Raw genomic sequence first — 17,268 nt, 5'->3', positions numbered from 1 at the left:
CATATATGCATCTTTAATATGTCATAGTTGAGGACTTTGAATCTTTGTGTTGAAGAAACTATTCCATATCTATGCCGCAATAAGTTGCTGAAAAATACAAGCATTGGTATTTTTAAAGTTGGCCAAGTCAAATGCATTTTATGATCTCTCCTCTAAATACTTCATAATATTGATGAATTGTGATTTAATTTCAGTTTTAAAAACAAACTCCCCATACCTATGCTTTATATCTGTAGGTTTCATAAATATTTCAATAACTTAGTTGTAAAACATTTAAAAAGTACATTTACATGCAGGATTTTTTGTGAACAATTCGTGCTAATGCACAATTTTTGTGCCGTCCGGAACTTAGATGAAGTGGCTCACATTTGTGAAGTGCTAATTGCCGTCCAAGATGTGAACTTTTTAACTCTTCACAGGTTGTAATTGTTTTAAAATATAAATGTATATTTGGTCTGTGATACACCCTCAAAATGATCGGAATAAACTATTCATCTCTACACATGTATATGTGGCTTAATGTATTTGTTTCAAGTATGTTTTTATTTTTTCTTAATAAAATCGTTATCTCAAGTTTTTGGTGTTTTCTAGCTTCAGTATTCCAAGTCAGGTTTGATGAATTTGCTAAGGATAAGAATTAGGTAACTACTGGATTCACCTGAAGTGTAGTAAACAAAACTGTACTTTCAGAAGCACATAAATGCTATAAAAAAAGGATATCTTTTTTGATAGGAAATTAATCAAAGGTGGATGAATCAATCATAATCCAACTATATGTTGTCTTTAAAATGCTAGACTTGAGGTGAAATACAGTATTCAATAGATATGACCGAGCAGAAACTTCTCATTATGAATGAGCAGCCCTTTTTTATGCTATGCTGATTCCAGTAAATAGGAAACCAATCTGAAAATAACTCTCTATATTTGCTGAAGGTGTTAGTACGCGTAAACATGTACATGTAGGTTACACAGCAAGGTCCTTGCTGTCGGCAAAATCTTTCAATGTATTGTATTGGGGGTCTCCATGGCTGAGGAATTTAGCACGGTGCAATGACCCAGATGTCGCCCACCAATGCCGTCACTGTGTGTTCAAGTCCAGCTCATGCTGTATGCCACTCTGGCCTTATATGGAAAGGTATGTCAGCAACCTGCAGATGATTGTGGTTTTCCCCAAGGCTCTGCCCGGTATCCTCCCACCATAATGCTGGCTGCCATCGTATATTTTACGTGAAATATTCTTGAGTACACCATAAAACACTAAACAAATAAGTAAATAAATGAGGTCATAGGTTCAAATCTCTTGCTGGTTAAGCTGCAGCAATGCGTTGGAAGCTTGTCACGTACTTGGCAAAGTTTTGTCCTTCTTAAACCCCCGATTGCTGTCATACAAGTGAAAACTTCCAGTTTGAGTTGGCTCTGCCGAGACCATTTCTAATGAGAAGAGGAAATTGCACGAGAAAAGAAGTTGCTTTTTGACTTTCAAGTTCTCTGATCTTGAGGACAGAGGCAAATAATCTAGAGAGGAAATGGTGCCCTGTCATGATTCACTGGATCCATATCGGCGGAATTGTTGAGAAAAATTGTTAAGAGGGCTGAGATACTGTACAACAGCAGTGATTAAGGAGAGCAATCTGAGAAGAATGAGTGCTCTGCTGGATTCAAGGATGACTGGGTAACTGGAAATCACTGTAAAACAAACATTTTGTAAACCAATCTTACAGGATACATGAAAAGGTCTGAGCTACAAGATGAAGATTACGGTTTTTGTAAAAAAGCATAATTTTCACCTTTAATTAACCCTTCCATGAGCCCCCACATTCACACTCTTCACCCAGGAACAGAATTGTTTTATCACGTATCACCACTCATGTTACAACTGTAAGCCACTTAATTTCTGGATTGACTACTGGGGCCATAGGTAAACTGCAGCTTAAACCACTTTTATGTCCCAGCTGCAAGAAAACTACATGGCTTTTTCACATGTTTATGTGTTAAGACACATCCTGTACTACATATTAAGAAACATGCAGCACCGGATATTTCCATGTAATACCAGCTGTGACTGGTATATACAAATACCGAAACAAAACGGTCAGAAGTAAATTCTTACAAATCACTGCTTAAATGTAAAATGGTAATACAAATTTTATTCTGCCATTAGGCCTTTGAGAAAAAGTTCTTTCCTGCGAATGACTTATTGTCTCTGGGTATACTGTACAAGCAAACCTGTGCTTCTGTATCTTCAGACTATAAGAAAAAGAGATAGTTTTGCTGAAATGATAGTGATGTACACTTTCTTTGCATTTCTCATCACCATGAAAAAATAAATGTACCAATTATGACTAATAAAACTCAAACAGTATAAAAATTCAATATAACTATTAAAATAGCTTAAGACTATTTATGAATCATTAAGAAGTTAAAAATATATATACTATCTTGCACATAGATGCCAGCAATACTGATCAATAGTAAATTTAAATGTGTATCAAGAAGAACATTTTTCTGTCAGTTTTAAAAAATACAATGAAGTAATAGCTAAACTTCAAAAAGAAATACAGAAAAGTGACCAAAGGAGAATAACTAAATGTAACTATGGTCTACTAATTCTACAAAAGTCTGTTCCAACCAGTTGTATAGTGATGTCACAAAAAAGAAGGGATGATTATGGCTGTTTAATACAAGAGCATGGTCACCCGAACCGCCAACTTGCGAGTCACTAATCCACTACTTTATTCCAAAAAATTCTGTAAAAATGACTTAAAATAGAACTGTATATAAAAATGAAACAAAAGCATTTGGTTATATATGGCATATATAATAATCAACACTAAATGCCATTTCCATAGCCAAGTTGTGACTGATATAACTGATATAAAATCATGAGTAAGCACTTTTTATGAACAATACATATGAGAGGAAGCACATTTTAAGTTTGTGATACCATAATAACCCGTGTTATTTACATGCTACATGTACCTGTACAGTGCAGCATGTATAAGTACATGTTAATTACACAAGTTAGCGGAATATCTCAACCGAGGGATTATCTCAGCTACAAGAAGACACATATCTCAACACCTTTTTGCAAATTACATGAATATCAATCACACATCATATGTCATATATGTCAAACTTAAAATGAATACATTCATCAATGTACATACAGAGGTAAAGTGTAGTGCTGTAAATTGTATAACTCTCATGACTGGTATCAAGTATGGAGTCATGTACATGTGTTTCAAACGTTATCAACAATGACCTGAGTAAATCTGGTATGAACAAATCCTCAGCAAATAACAGTCAAAAAAAGAACAAAAACAAAAAAACAGCTGTTTCACATACCCAGTATACACACCCAGGTTTTGCTCCAAAACTCTTCACATGAAATTTTGAATCATAACATAACAAATCAATTCACATGAGACATTTCTCCACTATGTGCACAGTGAGTTGAAAGCAGCATCATGAATATATTTCCATAAACAGTTACATTTTATGTATCAAGTTCTCAAAATGACATTTCAAAAGGACAATAAATCACTTGTAGGGTTTTACATTACTGGATGATTAACTTGAGCAATAGGACATGTTTGTATACACTGGAAAACAGACAAACTGAAAGGCAGGTGAAAGAAAGTAGTACTATTGGAGACAGAACAGCACACATTTTCAGCAGCCTGTACATCAGTTACACATCAGTAGTTATACACACAGCGTGCGTAAACAAATCAATATTTTACTGAGAAGTTATTATACGCCAATCTTTCCCAGCAGAGATAAATTACTGTCATAGATAGAGTAAAGTTTCACCTTTACCTCTGTTGCATATATCCACTCAGGTTAAGAAGAAACTTGTAATCAAAGAAAAGGTAATCTATACTCAGCAGAGAGGCCCTGTCTTCACTACAGTACTGAGTTTCACCATCAGCTACAAGTAAGTGGCTTACAGCAGCAGAGAGGCATTACTGAATAGCTATAGTACAGTTTCACCTACACGCCTGTATATATGCTTTACCTTACAACAGTAAGAGAAGGTTCTCTCCAAAGTTCAAGTCTGCAGTCTTCAGAGACTCTGAGTCTACAATGGTCGCTTCAGGAACATTGTTTGTGGTATCATCATTGGGAAGGTCTCTCAGCAGAGAGGTTAAGTCTATATCCTGCGTGGATTCTGTGGTGGTACTAGTCTGTGAAGTGTCTTCAGTTTTGACCATGGACTGGGTGGTTGTGGGAAGCGTCCAGCCTGGTGAGTTGCTGCCCAGCTCCGATATGAAATCATCTGCCCACTGTATCACATCCATTGATTGAGTGATCCAACCGAAGTGGGGCAGCAGGCTGTCGGTGACATTTTCTGGTGAGTTGTTAGTGGAGGGAAGATTCTTGCATTTCTTCACATCTCCTACATCTAGTAGGCTTGTCAGGAAGGCGTCATCATCCTGGCTCAGGGTGAATGTTGAGGAAGAGTAGTTGTGTTCAGACTGGGACATTGTATATGGTGCCTCTTTGCATGATGATGTTACAGCCTTGGATACAGTGTAAGATGACTCCACATGTCTTGATGGCGCAGGCTGAGAAATGGTGCATGGCGTCACAATACATCCTGGTGGTGCTGTCTTGGACACAGTGTACACCGTCTCAGTACATTTTGATGGTGCAGATTGTGAGATGGCGCCTGATGTTGCTGGTGCAGGTAGGGCAAATATTGGGGCACACCACTTGTCACCTTCTGCCTCCAGGTTCTCAGGTAGATCCAGTTGGGTTTGTGTCCCACTACTACACATCTGAGCCACAGCTAACGTTATCATCCTACTCAGCTCCTTCTCCACAAATTTTGCCATCTGACGTTGGAAAACCTTATTTCCATGATAAACGTGTTCAATGGCTGAATCCTGTTTAGGATTTTCTTTTCTATTCAGGGTTTTAGGTACATCAAACGGCTGGTTATCCAAGGCTAACAAATCTCTGTATCTTTGAGAGTCTTCAAGCGCTGTTTAAAACCAATTAATCAGAAGAGCAAATAAATGTTATTTTAATTAAACCAAGATGCCAAAGCTAAACACATGGAGTTCAAAATTTTAAAATAAATCTTTAAAAAGACAAAAAAACAAAATGCTGTATATTATTTAACACTTTTAACATTCTGTAAGACATAGGCATACCATTTAACAGCTTGGATGAAAATGTCTGAATGAATTATCAAGCCAAGAATTGTACAGACTAATATACCTCTCATCTGTTTGCGCAAATCTCCTCGAATCAGCTTTAAAGTGTTTCGCTGTACCTGAAGGCACTGCCGGTGAGCTTGACCTTTAATATGCTTTATGTAAAAGTAATACTTGGTGAACGCTCGGTTACACAATGAGCAGTGATGGAGTTTTGTTATGTGGTCTCTCCTGTGAGCCAACCTTTCCTCCTAGAAAGACACAAGGGAGAGGACATACATGTAGATGATGGCATCCTTAACCGAGACAAATGAACAGTAGACTTTAGGTGATGTAATCACATGCTAAACAAACTCATTTACATCTACAAAGCTTTCAATGCATGAATTCATGTAATAGTGCTCTTAGTACAACATGTGATTCAACAGCAACAAATTGAAGACACTTGTGTGACCATTTCCGCAGTTATCCGCCAATGTAAAGGCATGCATGAGTATTGTCAGTAACTTGCCAAAGATCGATGGTTTACCAGAAGTACCCCCAGTTCCTCCACCCATAAAAGTGACCGCTTTGGCAGAAGTGAAAAATTTTGGGCACAGTGTTTAACAGCATCAAGTACCGGTAAGCAAAAGCTCTCATTGGCTGCAACTGTAAGGCACTTGACCAGTGAGGTGGCATCTTCAGCAACATGTATTTCAGCGGCTGAGAGTCAAAAAATTTGCTGTCATAGAAATAAACAAATTTCTAAAATACTAAGGTTCTATAGTATGGTAATTTTATTTATCTATTTTTCTTAATCATTTTTATTATATACCACTTGTATCTCCATCTCAGCCAGAATCTAAGCACAAAACTTGTATCTTGCTTATTGCCCTATTGCACAAAAATTTTAATAAGCTTGATGGCATTTAACTGACAGCTTGAAGCATGTACCTACATATATGAACTATCGGACAAAATGTTACAACTAATGCATTATTTAGTTACATCACAGCATTATCACAATGGATGTTACAAGCACATGTACGAGCAATAAATTTGTGCAACAAAAAATGAACGTTGGCCCCTTACCTTACTCTGGAATGTCTTAAAACACTTGTAACAGCGGAATGGATGTGCTTCTCTTACATGCCAGTTGACCTCTGGTTGCGACCGGGCTGAATAATGGTTACAAAATTTGCAAGAAATGAGTGGCTTTGAAATGACACGAACAGGGAACACAGAAGAGCCAGCTTTAACAAAGCTCTGACCCTGAACATCTTTGTTTGATGTTGTGAAATCTATCTGTATTTTGGGTTGATGACATTCTTTGTCCAAAGATTGCTCTGAAAAATCTTGATTTACATTCACACACTTTAGAGAAGCATTTGCTTTCTTGTTCATTAAAGCATGCTCAGCATTGTTGGCCTGTAATACTGACCCATCAAAGGCAACATGATCAACCTTCTCTGGGAAATTTTGATCCTCTGCTTTCAGTCTTTCAGAATCACAGGATTCAGGAAGTTTAGCATTGCTGACATAATCTGTGCCCGTAACATGCTGATCTCCAGAGCCTGTGTTTGTATGTGACTCTCCTTCCACAGCTGGCTTGAAGTCAAGTCTCTTGCCTGATATTCTATTCACTGAAGTTGTCCCTTGACCATCAGCACTATTCCAACTGTCCTTCTCACTAAGTTCAAAACCACGTCTTTTGTCTCCCTTTTGTTTGGTCTGTCCATGGTACTTGTCTAACTGAATTCGACTCACAGGAATTTTTAAAGGCCTACACCGCTTAAAATCTGGAGACTGCACGACGGTGGACAGCGCAGTGCCTATAGACATTGAGGTATATTTACCTATACGGCTCCCATCGTCTGCACTCCAGGATTTTTGTGCAGAAAACTTTGCTGCTCTATCTTCCTTTCTCTCTGATAATGTTGCTGCAATTTTGCTTGGCTCTTTTGAAGCAATGGCTGTATCAGTGACATTGCAACATTGTCTTTCGTCTACAATAACAGGTCTTGTTGCACCACTATCAATTCTTGTCACTTTGATCAAGGCTTCACAACTTAGAGAAATCTTGTCAGCAGATTTACCCTTTCTTCTATCGACAGAAACATAATCAAATGGCATTCTGTCATGTTTTTTGTAGTGCCTTTTTCTTGTTGATTTTCTGAAAGAGTCAGTTTCCTTAATATTACCAATGACTATTCCCTTCACATCATGATCAAACTTTCTTTCTTTCACACTCCTTGACTTCGCTTCAGCCATTAACTTGTTGTATCGCCTATTTTTTGGCTGTGTGCTTTTTTTGGTTGCCTTACGCTTTCTTTTCCAAATATCACCAATTTGAACATTTTCTAAGTTAACAGCAGCCTTTTCATTCAGATTCCTGGCTTTACTATGCTGGATCAAATCTTTATCTCCATTACTAGTGTCTTGAGCACAGCTGTTAACGAGTTGTGGACTTTTGGCTCTTTTCTCCCCAAATTTACATGTACATCCTCCATAGTCCATACTGTTCACTGTGCTCCTAAGATCTGTGTTAGAACTTAAGCTGGGACTAGTTGTTGATACCAGCGGATTCAGTTTGTGAAACATGCTTTTCGTAAATGTCGGGACATCGGTTGCTGTGTTTAGCACTGGTTTCAGAGACAAAGCTCTTTCTGTTTCAATCCTTGCCTTTTCCATATCGCAAACACCAGCCAGAATATTTAAAGACTCCTCTGGGCAGGCACTGGCATAAAGAGCAGTTTCCTTAGATACTGATGCAAACTGTGGCTGTGTGGAACAATTACGATTCTTAGGTACCAACACGGGGGTCAAAATAGGAGGACTTGGAGTTAAAAAATTTGGAGAATTGATGCTTTTGTCCACATCATGACTTACATTCAATTCATCAGCAGCTGCATCCAGCTTTGGAGGACTAATTGTAATATCAAGCTCCTGTGCACTGGGAGTTTTAAAACGTACCTCTGGGCTTGAGACTGGTACAGGGTCTGGTCTCTCAGCAGACAGGTCATTTGGATTAGGCTGGTTTGTGGACAGAGTAGGGGCGTGACAACTACATCTCTTTTCTGCATGGGATCTGGATGGAGTAAATGTAACTACTGTTGTGTCTGTCAAGGCAGAGCAAGTGTTCAATTTATTTTCTCTTTGCCATAATGAGCAAGCATCTGTTTTGGTTTCTATTTCTTGAATGTCCTCTGTCAGTGTGTGGACTGAGCCAGTTTCTTTGGAACTGGGCAATTTTAAAGGAAGTGAAGACCATGGAGTGGTGGACAGCTGTTCCATTGGCTCTCTCTGAATCACAGATGATTCAACATCAGTCATGTTACCTTGACTAATTTCTGGGCAGAAGTTACTCTGTTCTTCAATACCCTGACATGCCTCCCTCTCCTTCTCAGAAATCAACTGTGTATGCAAATCATTCTCATCAGACAATGTTATAGCAGATAAACTTTTTCTTTCACTGCTACTGGCCTTTCTTGCACTACTTCTTGTGTCAGATCGGCCCACCCAGGGTTTGGTGCAAGCATTAAGTGAGTGATTATCCATGGCTTTTTTCTCTTGAAACTGATAGACTGTGGCTGTGCTAGGCCTTTCGCATCTTTGCGGAGTCATGTTTAAAGATGGGTACAAGTCCCAAAGGCATCTAGAATTACTGCTGAATTCAGGACTAAGTTGTTCACCTTTTTTGGGTTGTTCAGCTGTCGTTTTCACACATTTACTTCTCAAGAGTTTTGCAACACTTGTCTTGATATTGGCCAAGAACTCAGGATCAACTTTTAATTTATGGGTGTGCACATCTTTTGTCTGTGCTCCAGTGAAAGAAGCTCCAGTTTTGATGCTCTCTGCACATTTTCTTGTGCTCCCATGGCATTGTTTCACTTTTCCTGCCTTCATATTCCCATTCATACTAGTTCTACTCTCCACTGTCTTCCAGGTTTTGTTGGTAAAACAAGTGACACGTTGCATTTTAACTGGTGTTAAGCTGTGCATGAAACGAGGTCGCATTGGACTAATTACGCCTTGCTTCAAAGACACTGAACCCATGAAGGTGAATTTCCCTAACAGACTAAGTGATTTTACAGTTCCTGATGAAGAAAGGAAACACTTGACTCTTCTCCCCCTAATAAGCATATCTGTGTCATGAGTTCTTGGCATAAGGCTTACAGGCTGACAAGGAGGAGTGCTGTTTTGTGTTGGCATTTCAGAGAGATCAACTGAAGTTGGATTAACATGAACTGTTTGGCTGCATCCATGGACTCCTGACAAAGTGGTTGTCAGTGGTTTTCTGGCTGACAGAGGTGTATTTTTCAATTCTACCATTGCGCTTGGAGGAGTTAAATCACCTGTTATGCTGTCAGGGACTGAAGATGAAGGAGTTTCAGACTGCGAAGGACCATTCATGTCATCACTACAAAATACCAATGAGTTTACATCTTTGCTCAATGAGTTCACCCATTGCTCTGCAACCACAGGTTCACATACTTTTTTCTGCTGATTTAGAACTGATATTGATAAATTGCAGACCAAGGCCTGAGCTACATTTCTATTGCATGTAGCTTCACTATGTGTTGTTTCCATGGATTCTGAAATGCTACTGCCTTTTCCACTAACAGCACCAATGACATCTGCTCTTGTCATAGAAGTCATAGCTTTTGGGAGTGTAGACTGAATTTTAGGTGAAGGTTTACGTGTTTCCATTGTCACTGGTAACTCACGTGGGTTTTGAGTGTGTATAATTTTCTTCTCTATCACACGAGAATCAAATTTCCCACCATTAGCTAATGGTTCTTTCTTCCTCGGGTCACGAGACCAAAAACTTGAAACCTGAGTTTCCGAATTTTTTTCTCGGATTTCTGTTTCTATATGAGGTGGCTCTACTCTTTCAAAAGTTAGTCTTCGTCTTGCATTCAAGGTTCTTCTGTATCTTCTCCTACTGCTTCTTCTATGTGCATTGTTCACAAAGCCCCCAAAGTCATTTCTTTTCTGATGCTCATCTGCCATGCTTGGGCGACAGGAACTGAAGCTGTTGTAACCACTGTGCTTAAACGAGTTTGACTGATCCCATGCAGCATCTCTAGACGATGTGATAAGAGCATGTGGGTTGGGATTTCTTTCAAAACTTGGACGTCCTGCTGCATTTGTTGGAGCCCCCGGAAGTCCTGAGCATGGTCTGCAAGCATAATTTGACATCCGAGGTTTGATGCAATAAGATCTGGAATGATCTTTCCCAAGCTTACTATGGTACTCTCTCGGGCCCATAGTTTGATGACAATGCTGCCACATAGGCTTCTGACAGCAATTTACCCATGGCTTTGTGCTTCTGAACTGATTATTGCATCTGACAGGAAGGTTTTGCCTTGAGCAATATTCTGGTTGGGTTAATCCAAAATTCAGTGGCGTTTTTCTGCTACCATACTGTGGTCTGGCCAAAGGGCCATTTAACTCCCAGTTACTAACAGCCATCCTGTGACAAGGAGGGAGGGTTCCATATGGGTTGCTTACATAATCAGAGCATATCTTTTTGGGCAATGAGCAAGGGTCATATCTTGATGGGTCAAAAGGTCTTTTCCATGCTGGCAAGCAGTAATGTGCTGTGCAATACTGTAATGAAGTGTCACTATTGGCATCCTGACACTGTGACTGAGGCAGGCAACAGCATGCAAGTATGTGTTTGGACAAAGCAATATGGCATCCCTGAGTACACTGATGGAACCATGGCAGTTTTAGATCAGGATCAGGGCCTGATCTTTCTCTGTTCAGCGACCTTCCTGTTCTTGAATCACTCAATGCTTTCAGATCAACTCTATCCAGCGGTATATTTGTTTCACTTTGCAAACCTGGTATTGAATAAATTCTTTCATGATAATACCCAGGGTTCCAGCGCAAGTTATTAGTTGAGCTGAAGGTACTGGTATGTACTTTTGACTGATGCATTGGTCTCACAATGCCACGATTAACAGAACTGGCAAGAAGGTGGATGCCTGAATCATAGTCTGTTTGGTGGCGCAAACAGGAGTCTGTTGGTGTAATTCAGTTCCTGTTGTTGTGGATGGTTGGTTGTCCACGTTCACTGTTTCACCTTTGCTGAAATTGAATGCTGGAGAGGAATTTCTTTTCACCACAAGTCTACAAGGCTGAAACGATTCTAGTAGACAATTTCTCTAAATGGTGTTTTTCAGTCTGATCTGGAGTGTGGAGTTACGGTAAGTATCCATAGCTAAAAAAAATAAAAGAAAAAAAACATAAATGAGACAACATTAACACCATTTATCTACAATGTACACGTAAACAGTCTAAAAGTCCGCAGCTACTATAACTAGACATGGTTAGGTGACATTTGCAAGATGTCACGACAGATGATGTACAACGAGCGCATAGAGGGGACAAATCACCATGTTCCACTCTGAAACATGTAAAAATTGTATAATCTTTCGCTGCAGCGGTGCAAACGCATGTGTGTAGTTGCTGCTTTGATCACACTTTGACATCTACATCTCGTCTGCTGGTAGACCTAGTTTGCAAGTATGGATTTACGGTGTGCTAAATTCTACTACAGCTTTGTAGATACACTTCTGAGTCCCATGGTGAAACCTTAGGTCATGCTTTAGGTAGGGAAATGCTACGTTTAACGTGTTACTTTGGCATTTGTCTCTTTAATGACGTTACAGCTTGCAACATCATGAAATGCTAAACCCCATGTGATGTGATATTATCCAATGGGGGAACAATAAATTTACGCGAGGTATAATAATTCTTGTTCATTATGGTGTAATTGAAAGACTGTCAGTTTCACCCATAACTTTATGAACTACTTAATTTAAATAATATTTAATCAAGTACCCTCAGATGAAGTTTTAGTCATACAGATTTGTTTTGTCTATATGTAATCCAAGACACTTACAATCACAGGACTCGAAAGTGATTTCCACGTGTTTACCCATCAATCAAGATATTTTTGATGGCATAAGGAAAAACAATAATCTTATCTGCCACTGGCGACATGTAAATGACGTTTGGGCAAAACTGTACACAGGAAATCATAAAACATTTTGCTTATAAAGCCTGTGACAGTGTTGTGCGAAATGTGATAACTCTAATGTGATAACTCAAACAAATCCTGTGTCTAGCTATACCAAAAAGGGGTAAAAGTGAATCATGGTAGTCTTTGGAAACTTCTCGTGGGGTATGTTTTCTGTGTTTAATTGAGGTTTCCAGTATAAAAACATGGGAAAAGGAACTCTTTTGAACTCGAGGACAGTTGCGACTGAAAGAAACAAAATGTGAGTGTAGACTGAAATACTAAATTGAAATTACATGGCCATGGGAAGCTGATGACAGAAATTTCTCAGAGAAGTTTCGTTTTTAACTAAAATATGGTTTGTATATATATTCATTGCATAATGAGGGCACTCAGAAGACAACCTTTCCCCAGACAACAGTGTGAGATGACTTCCATGTTGGCCTTTAACCCGAATAACCAGTTCACCTGTAGTGTACACTGTGCATGTACATTCTTTCTTGGGTTCATGCTTTCAGACAGTGTTTGGAATTTAACAGTTTGTGATAGACATCGCTGGTCATACTTCCTTTGATTTTATTCATGGGTACATTTAGAGATGTACATGTAGGCCTACTAGTTGGGAGACCTGCAAACCTCTGTCAATGACTTGACCCATGTGGCTAGGATTTCAAAAGAGAGTAACTGTAGTGTTGTGGTCCAGGCAGGGATTTGACCATGACTAATATGACACTCCAGCCCACAGGCTGTGATAAAGATCAATTCTGGAGATCACAAGTAGATAGCTGATCAGTGTTCACACCTGTTGGATCCTCATGACAGTAATGCATGTAGATTGTTATAGATTTTGAAACAACACAGCTTGCCCTAATTAAGGACATAAAATACCACAAAACATCATCTTCTATTACACTTAAGGATTGTCTTTCAGGAAAATATATTTTTACAAATGTAATTGTCACCTTGGATTCATTTCAGCTTGTTTGAAAAAGAAGGGTGTGCTCAAGAAAACTTGATTCATAGGTTGGTTAATGTCCTGTATGTAACATACTAGGGCTCAGATAAATAACAGGGTTTGAAAACTCTATATGACAGTCTAAAATGTATCATCCAAACCAGAAGAAAACCTTGCTTTAAAAACATGTAGTAAACTTAATCTGCTCAGACGTTACTTGGAAAGTGAGAGCACTAACCAATCATAGCCCTACTAGGCACCAGTTGCACAATACGGGTCAAAGACAACCCCTCGTCTCATAATGTTGAAAATTTAATTCACCTTATGATAATAAATTTTTTTCTCTCAAATTATACGAGATGGAAATTTTAATTTGGCTTAATTTTCTTTTCTGCCCAACAAGGTTTTATTTTTTTTATTTATTTCTTTTTTATTTTCATGAAATGCAGTAACATAGTACCAGCACGCTGTAAATACCCGATCGATCCTATGGTGCTTTCAACAAGTTCTGCCAGTGTAAATTGAATAAGAAATGTGCCCTAATTAAGTTTTACATCATTTCATTTGAAAGTGGCTAAAAGATTTAAAGAGATACTTTAGCGTCAATACTTATATCTCCTGAAAGCAAGGTAAAATGATAAGGATCGAGACAGTCAGCAAAAATACACTTATGAAAGTCACTGTTCTTACCTTGGGAGGATAATACAGAAACAAAAATTTTTTGTCGTTTTAAATTTACCTTGTGCGACATCATTCAAGAACACTTGGTGTCACCCATCACCGAAGTATAGCTACAAATAACGCTGTGCTTTCAAAAGCATGAAGTCATTCTGTCATATCTACCTCATTCGCAAAACTGCTGAGAATTTTGTTTTAGAGGATTCTTCACGTGTAGTTGTTAAATAGTGTTATTCATCGTAAATTTTTTTAAAACCGTAATGCTAGCTATATTCCATAGGGTATCCTTCATATCATTTTAACATTTCTCTTGGCACCGAAGTAGGACTTTAAATGGTGAAGGGGTGTCCGTGGCTCAGTTCGTTAGCAAGTTAGCGCAGCGTGATGACCCAGGAACCTCTCACCAATGCGGTCGCTGTGAGTTAAAGTCCAGCTCATGCTGACTTCCTCTCCCGCCGTAAGTGGGAAGGTCTGCAGCAACCTGCGGATGGTCGTGGGTTTCCCCAGGCTCTGCCAGGTTTCCTCCCACCATAATGCTGGCCGCCGTCGTATAAGTGAAATATTCTTGAGTATGGAGTAAAGCACCAATCAAATAAATAAAAAAAAATTAAATGGCAAATTACATTAATAAAATTAGTTTCTTTGCTATATGAGGCCAATTTGGGGAATGAAGATACTTTGTACCCCAGAGGGTGAGATGGGGTATCCTATTTTGTTGGTATTGCAACTTTTTGGGGAAAAAAGTAAACAATGGCATGAGAGAGTACCATGCACTATACTACGTGCATTAGGTCATAGTTCACAGACATGTACATGTAGATTCTAAAAATAGAAACGCGATGAGTGATTCAGGAAAGGGACTCTATGAAGTAGTGGATATACAGGAGATTGGCGAGTGTGCAGGTTGATTTGCTGGGTGCTTAAACTATTCATTATTGTCAACTGGCAATTAAAAAGCTTTTTTTTCACTTAGTTTGTATGTCTCAGGCAGAAGTTCTGTTAGCTTTGTTAGGAGAATGGGTCCTTTACTGGATGCAAAATGAATATAGCCGAAGCCCTGAATAGCTAGTGTACATGTAAGACTGCACATTGAATAAAACAGCAGAAAGCTGCCTCTCCCAAGACAAACAATCTCACTATCATAGGTTTTACTTTGTATGTATATGTTTGATTGGGGTTTTATGTCATATTTGACAATTGTTCAGTCATATGATGACAACAAGTCCTTAGGTGTGTGCTAATATACTGTGTCTTTCGTAGCAGGGCAACTCTATGCCAAAATGAAAGTGCTGCTGCCTCCATGATACCCCATCTAGTCACACTATACTGACAACGCATCGACCAGTATTGTTCCCTTGCTCTATCCTCTGTGCTGAGCGTCAAGCGAGGCAGTAACAAGTTTGATACCAGGTCTCGCATTCACCTTCAACTTCTAACCAATGGGCCAACAAAGCGATCGGTGTAACAAAGCCCCCAGATAACAGTAAGTATATTGACAATGATCACTGAAGGATAAAATGAATGAAACAGCCCTGATACATTACTTTACATGTAGTTCTCCAACAGATGCTATGCTGCTGAACAGATGGATATCAGAGTGAAAGCTGTCCTGGCTAAGCATTAGAGAAATAAAAGGACTATAACTACAGCTTCCATACATCCATAATATTTATGCTCTGCACTAGAGTCTCCACACCAGTCTCCTCTCTCAAACCAAACTTGTCGAACTGAACTGAATCCTCAGATCTCAGAGCTTTCACTTCGCAGCTATTTGTCAATCATTATTCATGAAGTAAGTGTAGTACTGTATGTAACAAAATAAGCAACTTGCGGTACTGTATCTAAATTAACATATTAATAAATTACTGTGCTGATGAGGTAGTCGAGGCCTCACTGACACGGTCGTCAATTATCTAATTGTCAAATGTCGCCACAAACGACAAACTATATACCGGTAATCTTACATAATGTCTGCCTTTACTTTGAGATAACATTGGGCCACTAATAACTTCCACAGAAAACTTTAATGCTAAAAAGGATGTAGTAGCCGAGTTCTCAGATCCTTGATAGCAACACTCATGGATGAATTCATGAACCTCTAATAACAGCAGCAGAAAGGAAACAGACACTGGGATGAAAAAGAGAAAACTATAGGCCTACACTATACTCATGATTTTTCACATTTTTAGCATTTCTGAATTAAAATCTGACCATTTTGCGGATGAATTTTTTGTACAAATAAAGAGGAATTCCTTCAAAAAGAGGATAAATCTCATGCCTGCAGCAGTGGTTTCTGACTGCAGTGTCGACATTTTTTTTAAACAACACAACAACCTGATAAATCCTGAACTCACTTACTACTTACCTTTCAAGACAACGACATTCGACTATTCACAGGAGTCCGTTAGATAACAATCTAACAGACTTCTTGTAATCCAATATACTAACCCTGTTGTGCAGATTGATCACCGTGCTTCTTGATCGAATCTTGAGATCTAGCCATCACCGCGTGGATTCATTCATTCTGCAGACGGCTGCCTCAGGTCACGTGGTAGCGAGAGTGGCAGCGTGGCAGATTCAAATCAGCCACCGTAGGCCTGTAAATGTAGCACCAGTGGGCTAGTAAATTCACGAAAGGCTTTTTGTGTTAATCAAATCAACACTTTTGGCAAAAGCGCGAATTCTATTGAACTACCTTCGATTAAATGCCTTTGTGCTATCAGATGAGCCCACTTCTTCCCTCTCTGTGAAGGCTAGCTCTAGAATTGTGCTACAGCTAGTGTTAATCGGGAGGCGGCAAAATTTAAGAGCCCAAGGCACTGAGTTACACAGGTTATTGCACAGGTGGGCCGAGTGCTTAGTACATGCAACATGTACTCGGGTAGGAGTTCCTCAGCAGTGTGGTCGTCCTGAGTTCAAAGTCCAGCTCATGCTACATGGCTTTCTCTCTGGTCGCAGGTTTTCTCTGGACGCTGCCCGTTTTCCTCCCACCTTATTCTCACTGTTATCATGTATACGCCGATATAAGTGAAATATTTTTGCACAAGTCGGCGTGAAACACCAATGAAATAAATAAACAAATAATTTATTATTATGTGATATAGGCCTATAGGCCTACAGTCGGATTTCCAGGCACCAAAAATTATTGCAGATCATATACATATACATGTATACCGCATCCGAAGTATAATGTAACATCCACAACTAATGGATTCCAACAAGAAACCGACATGTGTCACAAACATAGTGAGAATATATATAAGGCTGTATGGATGGAATTTAGATTTAAAAAGAAGTGGCTGCCGAGTATAGGCCTACATGTCATAAATTAACATTGCTACAATTTTAGCCAATGGTCTCTGAGACTTGTGATTAGTGTGAGAGCCCATATGGTGGCACATGTTTTTTCTCGGAAAACTCGGACATATAACAGTATAGAAAGAGAAATAAGACATCATCAGATC

The 17,268-nt window shown here is 39.0% G+C and overlaps 1 protein-coding gene across 4 annotated transcripts; it reads right to left on the bottom strand.

The window, feature by feature from the left end:
- Positions 1-1,370: 1,370 nt before the first annotated feature.
- Positions 1,371-16,324, bottom strand: LOC135474860 (uncharacterized). 4 transcript variants are annotated; one of them, XM_064754491.1, is made up of 4 exons: positions 16,253-16,324; positions 6,234-11,370; positions 5,227-5,413; positions 1,371-4,987 (listed from the first exon to the last, which is right to left on the bottom strand). In XM_064754491.1, the coding sequence occupies exons 2-4, from the start codon at positions 11,085-11,087 to the stop codon at positions 4,020-4,022; spliced, it is 6,009 nt and encodes a 2,002-aa protein (XP_064610561.1). In that variant the 5' UTR covers positions 11,088-11,370; positions 16,253-16,324; the 3' UTR covers positions 1,371-4,019. The 4 variants fall into 4 exon arrangements, with proteins under 4 accessions (XP_064610561.1, XP_064610562.1, XP_064610563.1 ...); XM_064754492.1 differs by lacking the exon at positions 1,371-4,987 and adding an exon at positions 5,692-5,864 and having other exon boundaries at positions 5,236-5,413; XM_064754493.1 differs by lacking the exon at positions 1,371-4,987 and adding an exon at positions 5,782-5,864 and having other exon boundaries at positions 5,236-5,413.
- Positions 16,325-17,268: the final 944 nt, after the last annotated feature.

This window comes from Liolophura sinensis, chromosome 9 (assembly GCF_032854445.1).
Source record: "Liolophura sinensis isolate JHLJ2023 chromosome 9, CUHK_Ljap_v2, whole genome shotgun sequence".
Lineage (NCBI taxonomy): Eukaryota > Metazoa > Mollusca > Polyplacophora > Chitonida > Chitonidae > Liolophura > Liolophura sinensis.
The sequence above is the reverse complement of the archived record's forward strand: the minus strand, read 5'-3'. Positions and strand labels throughout refer to the sequence as shown.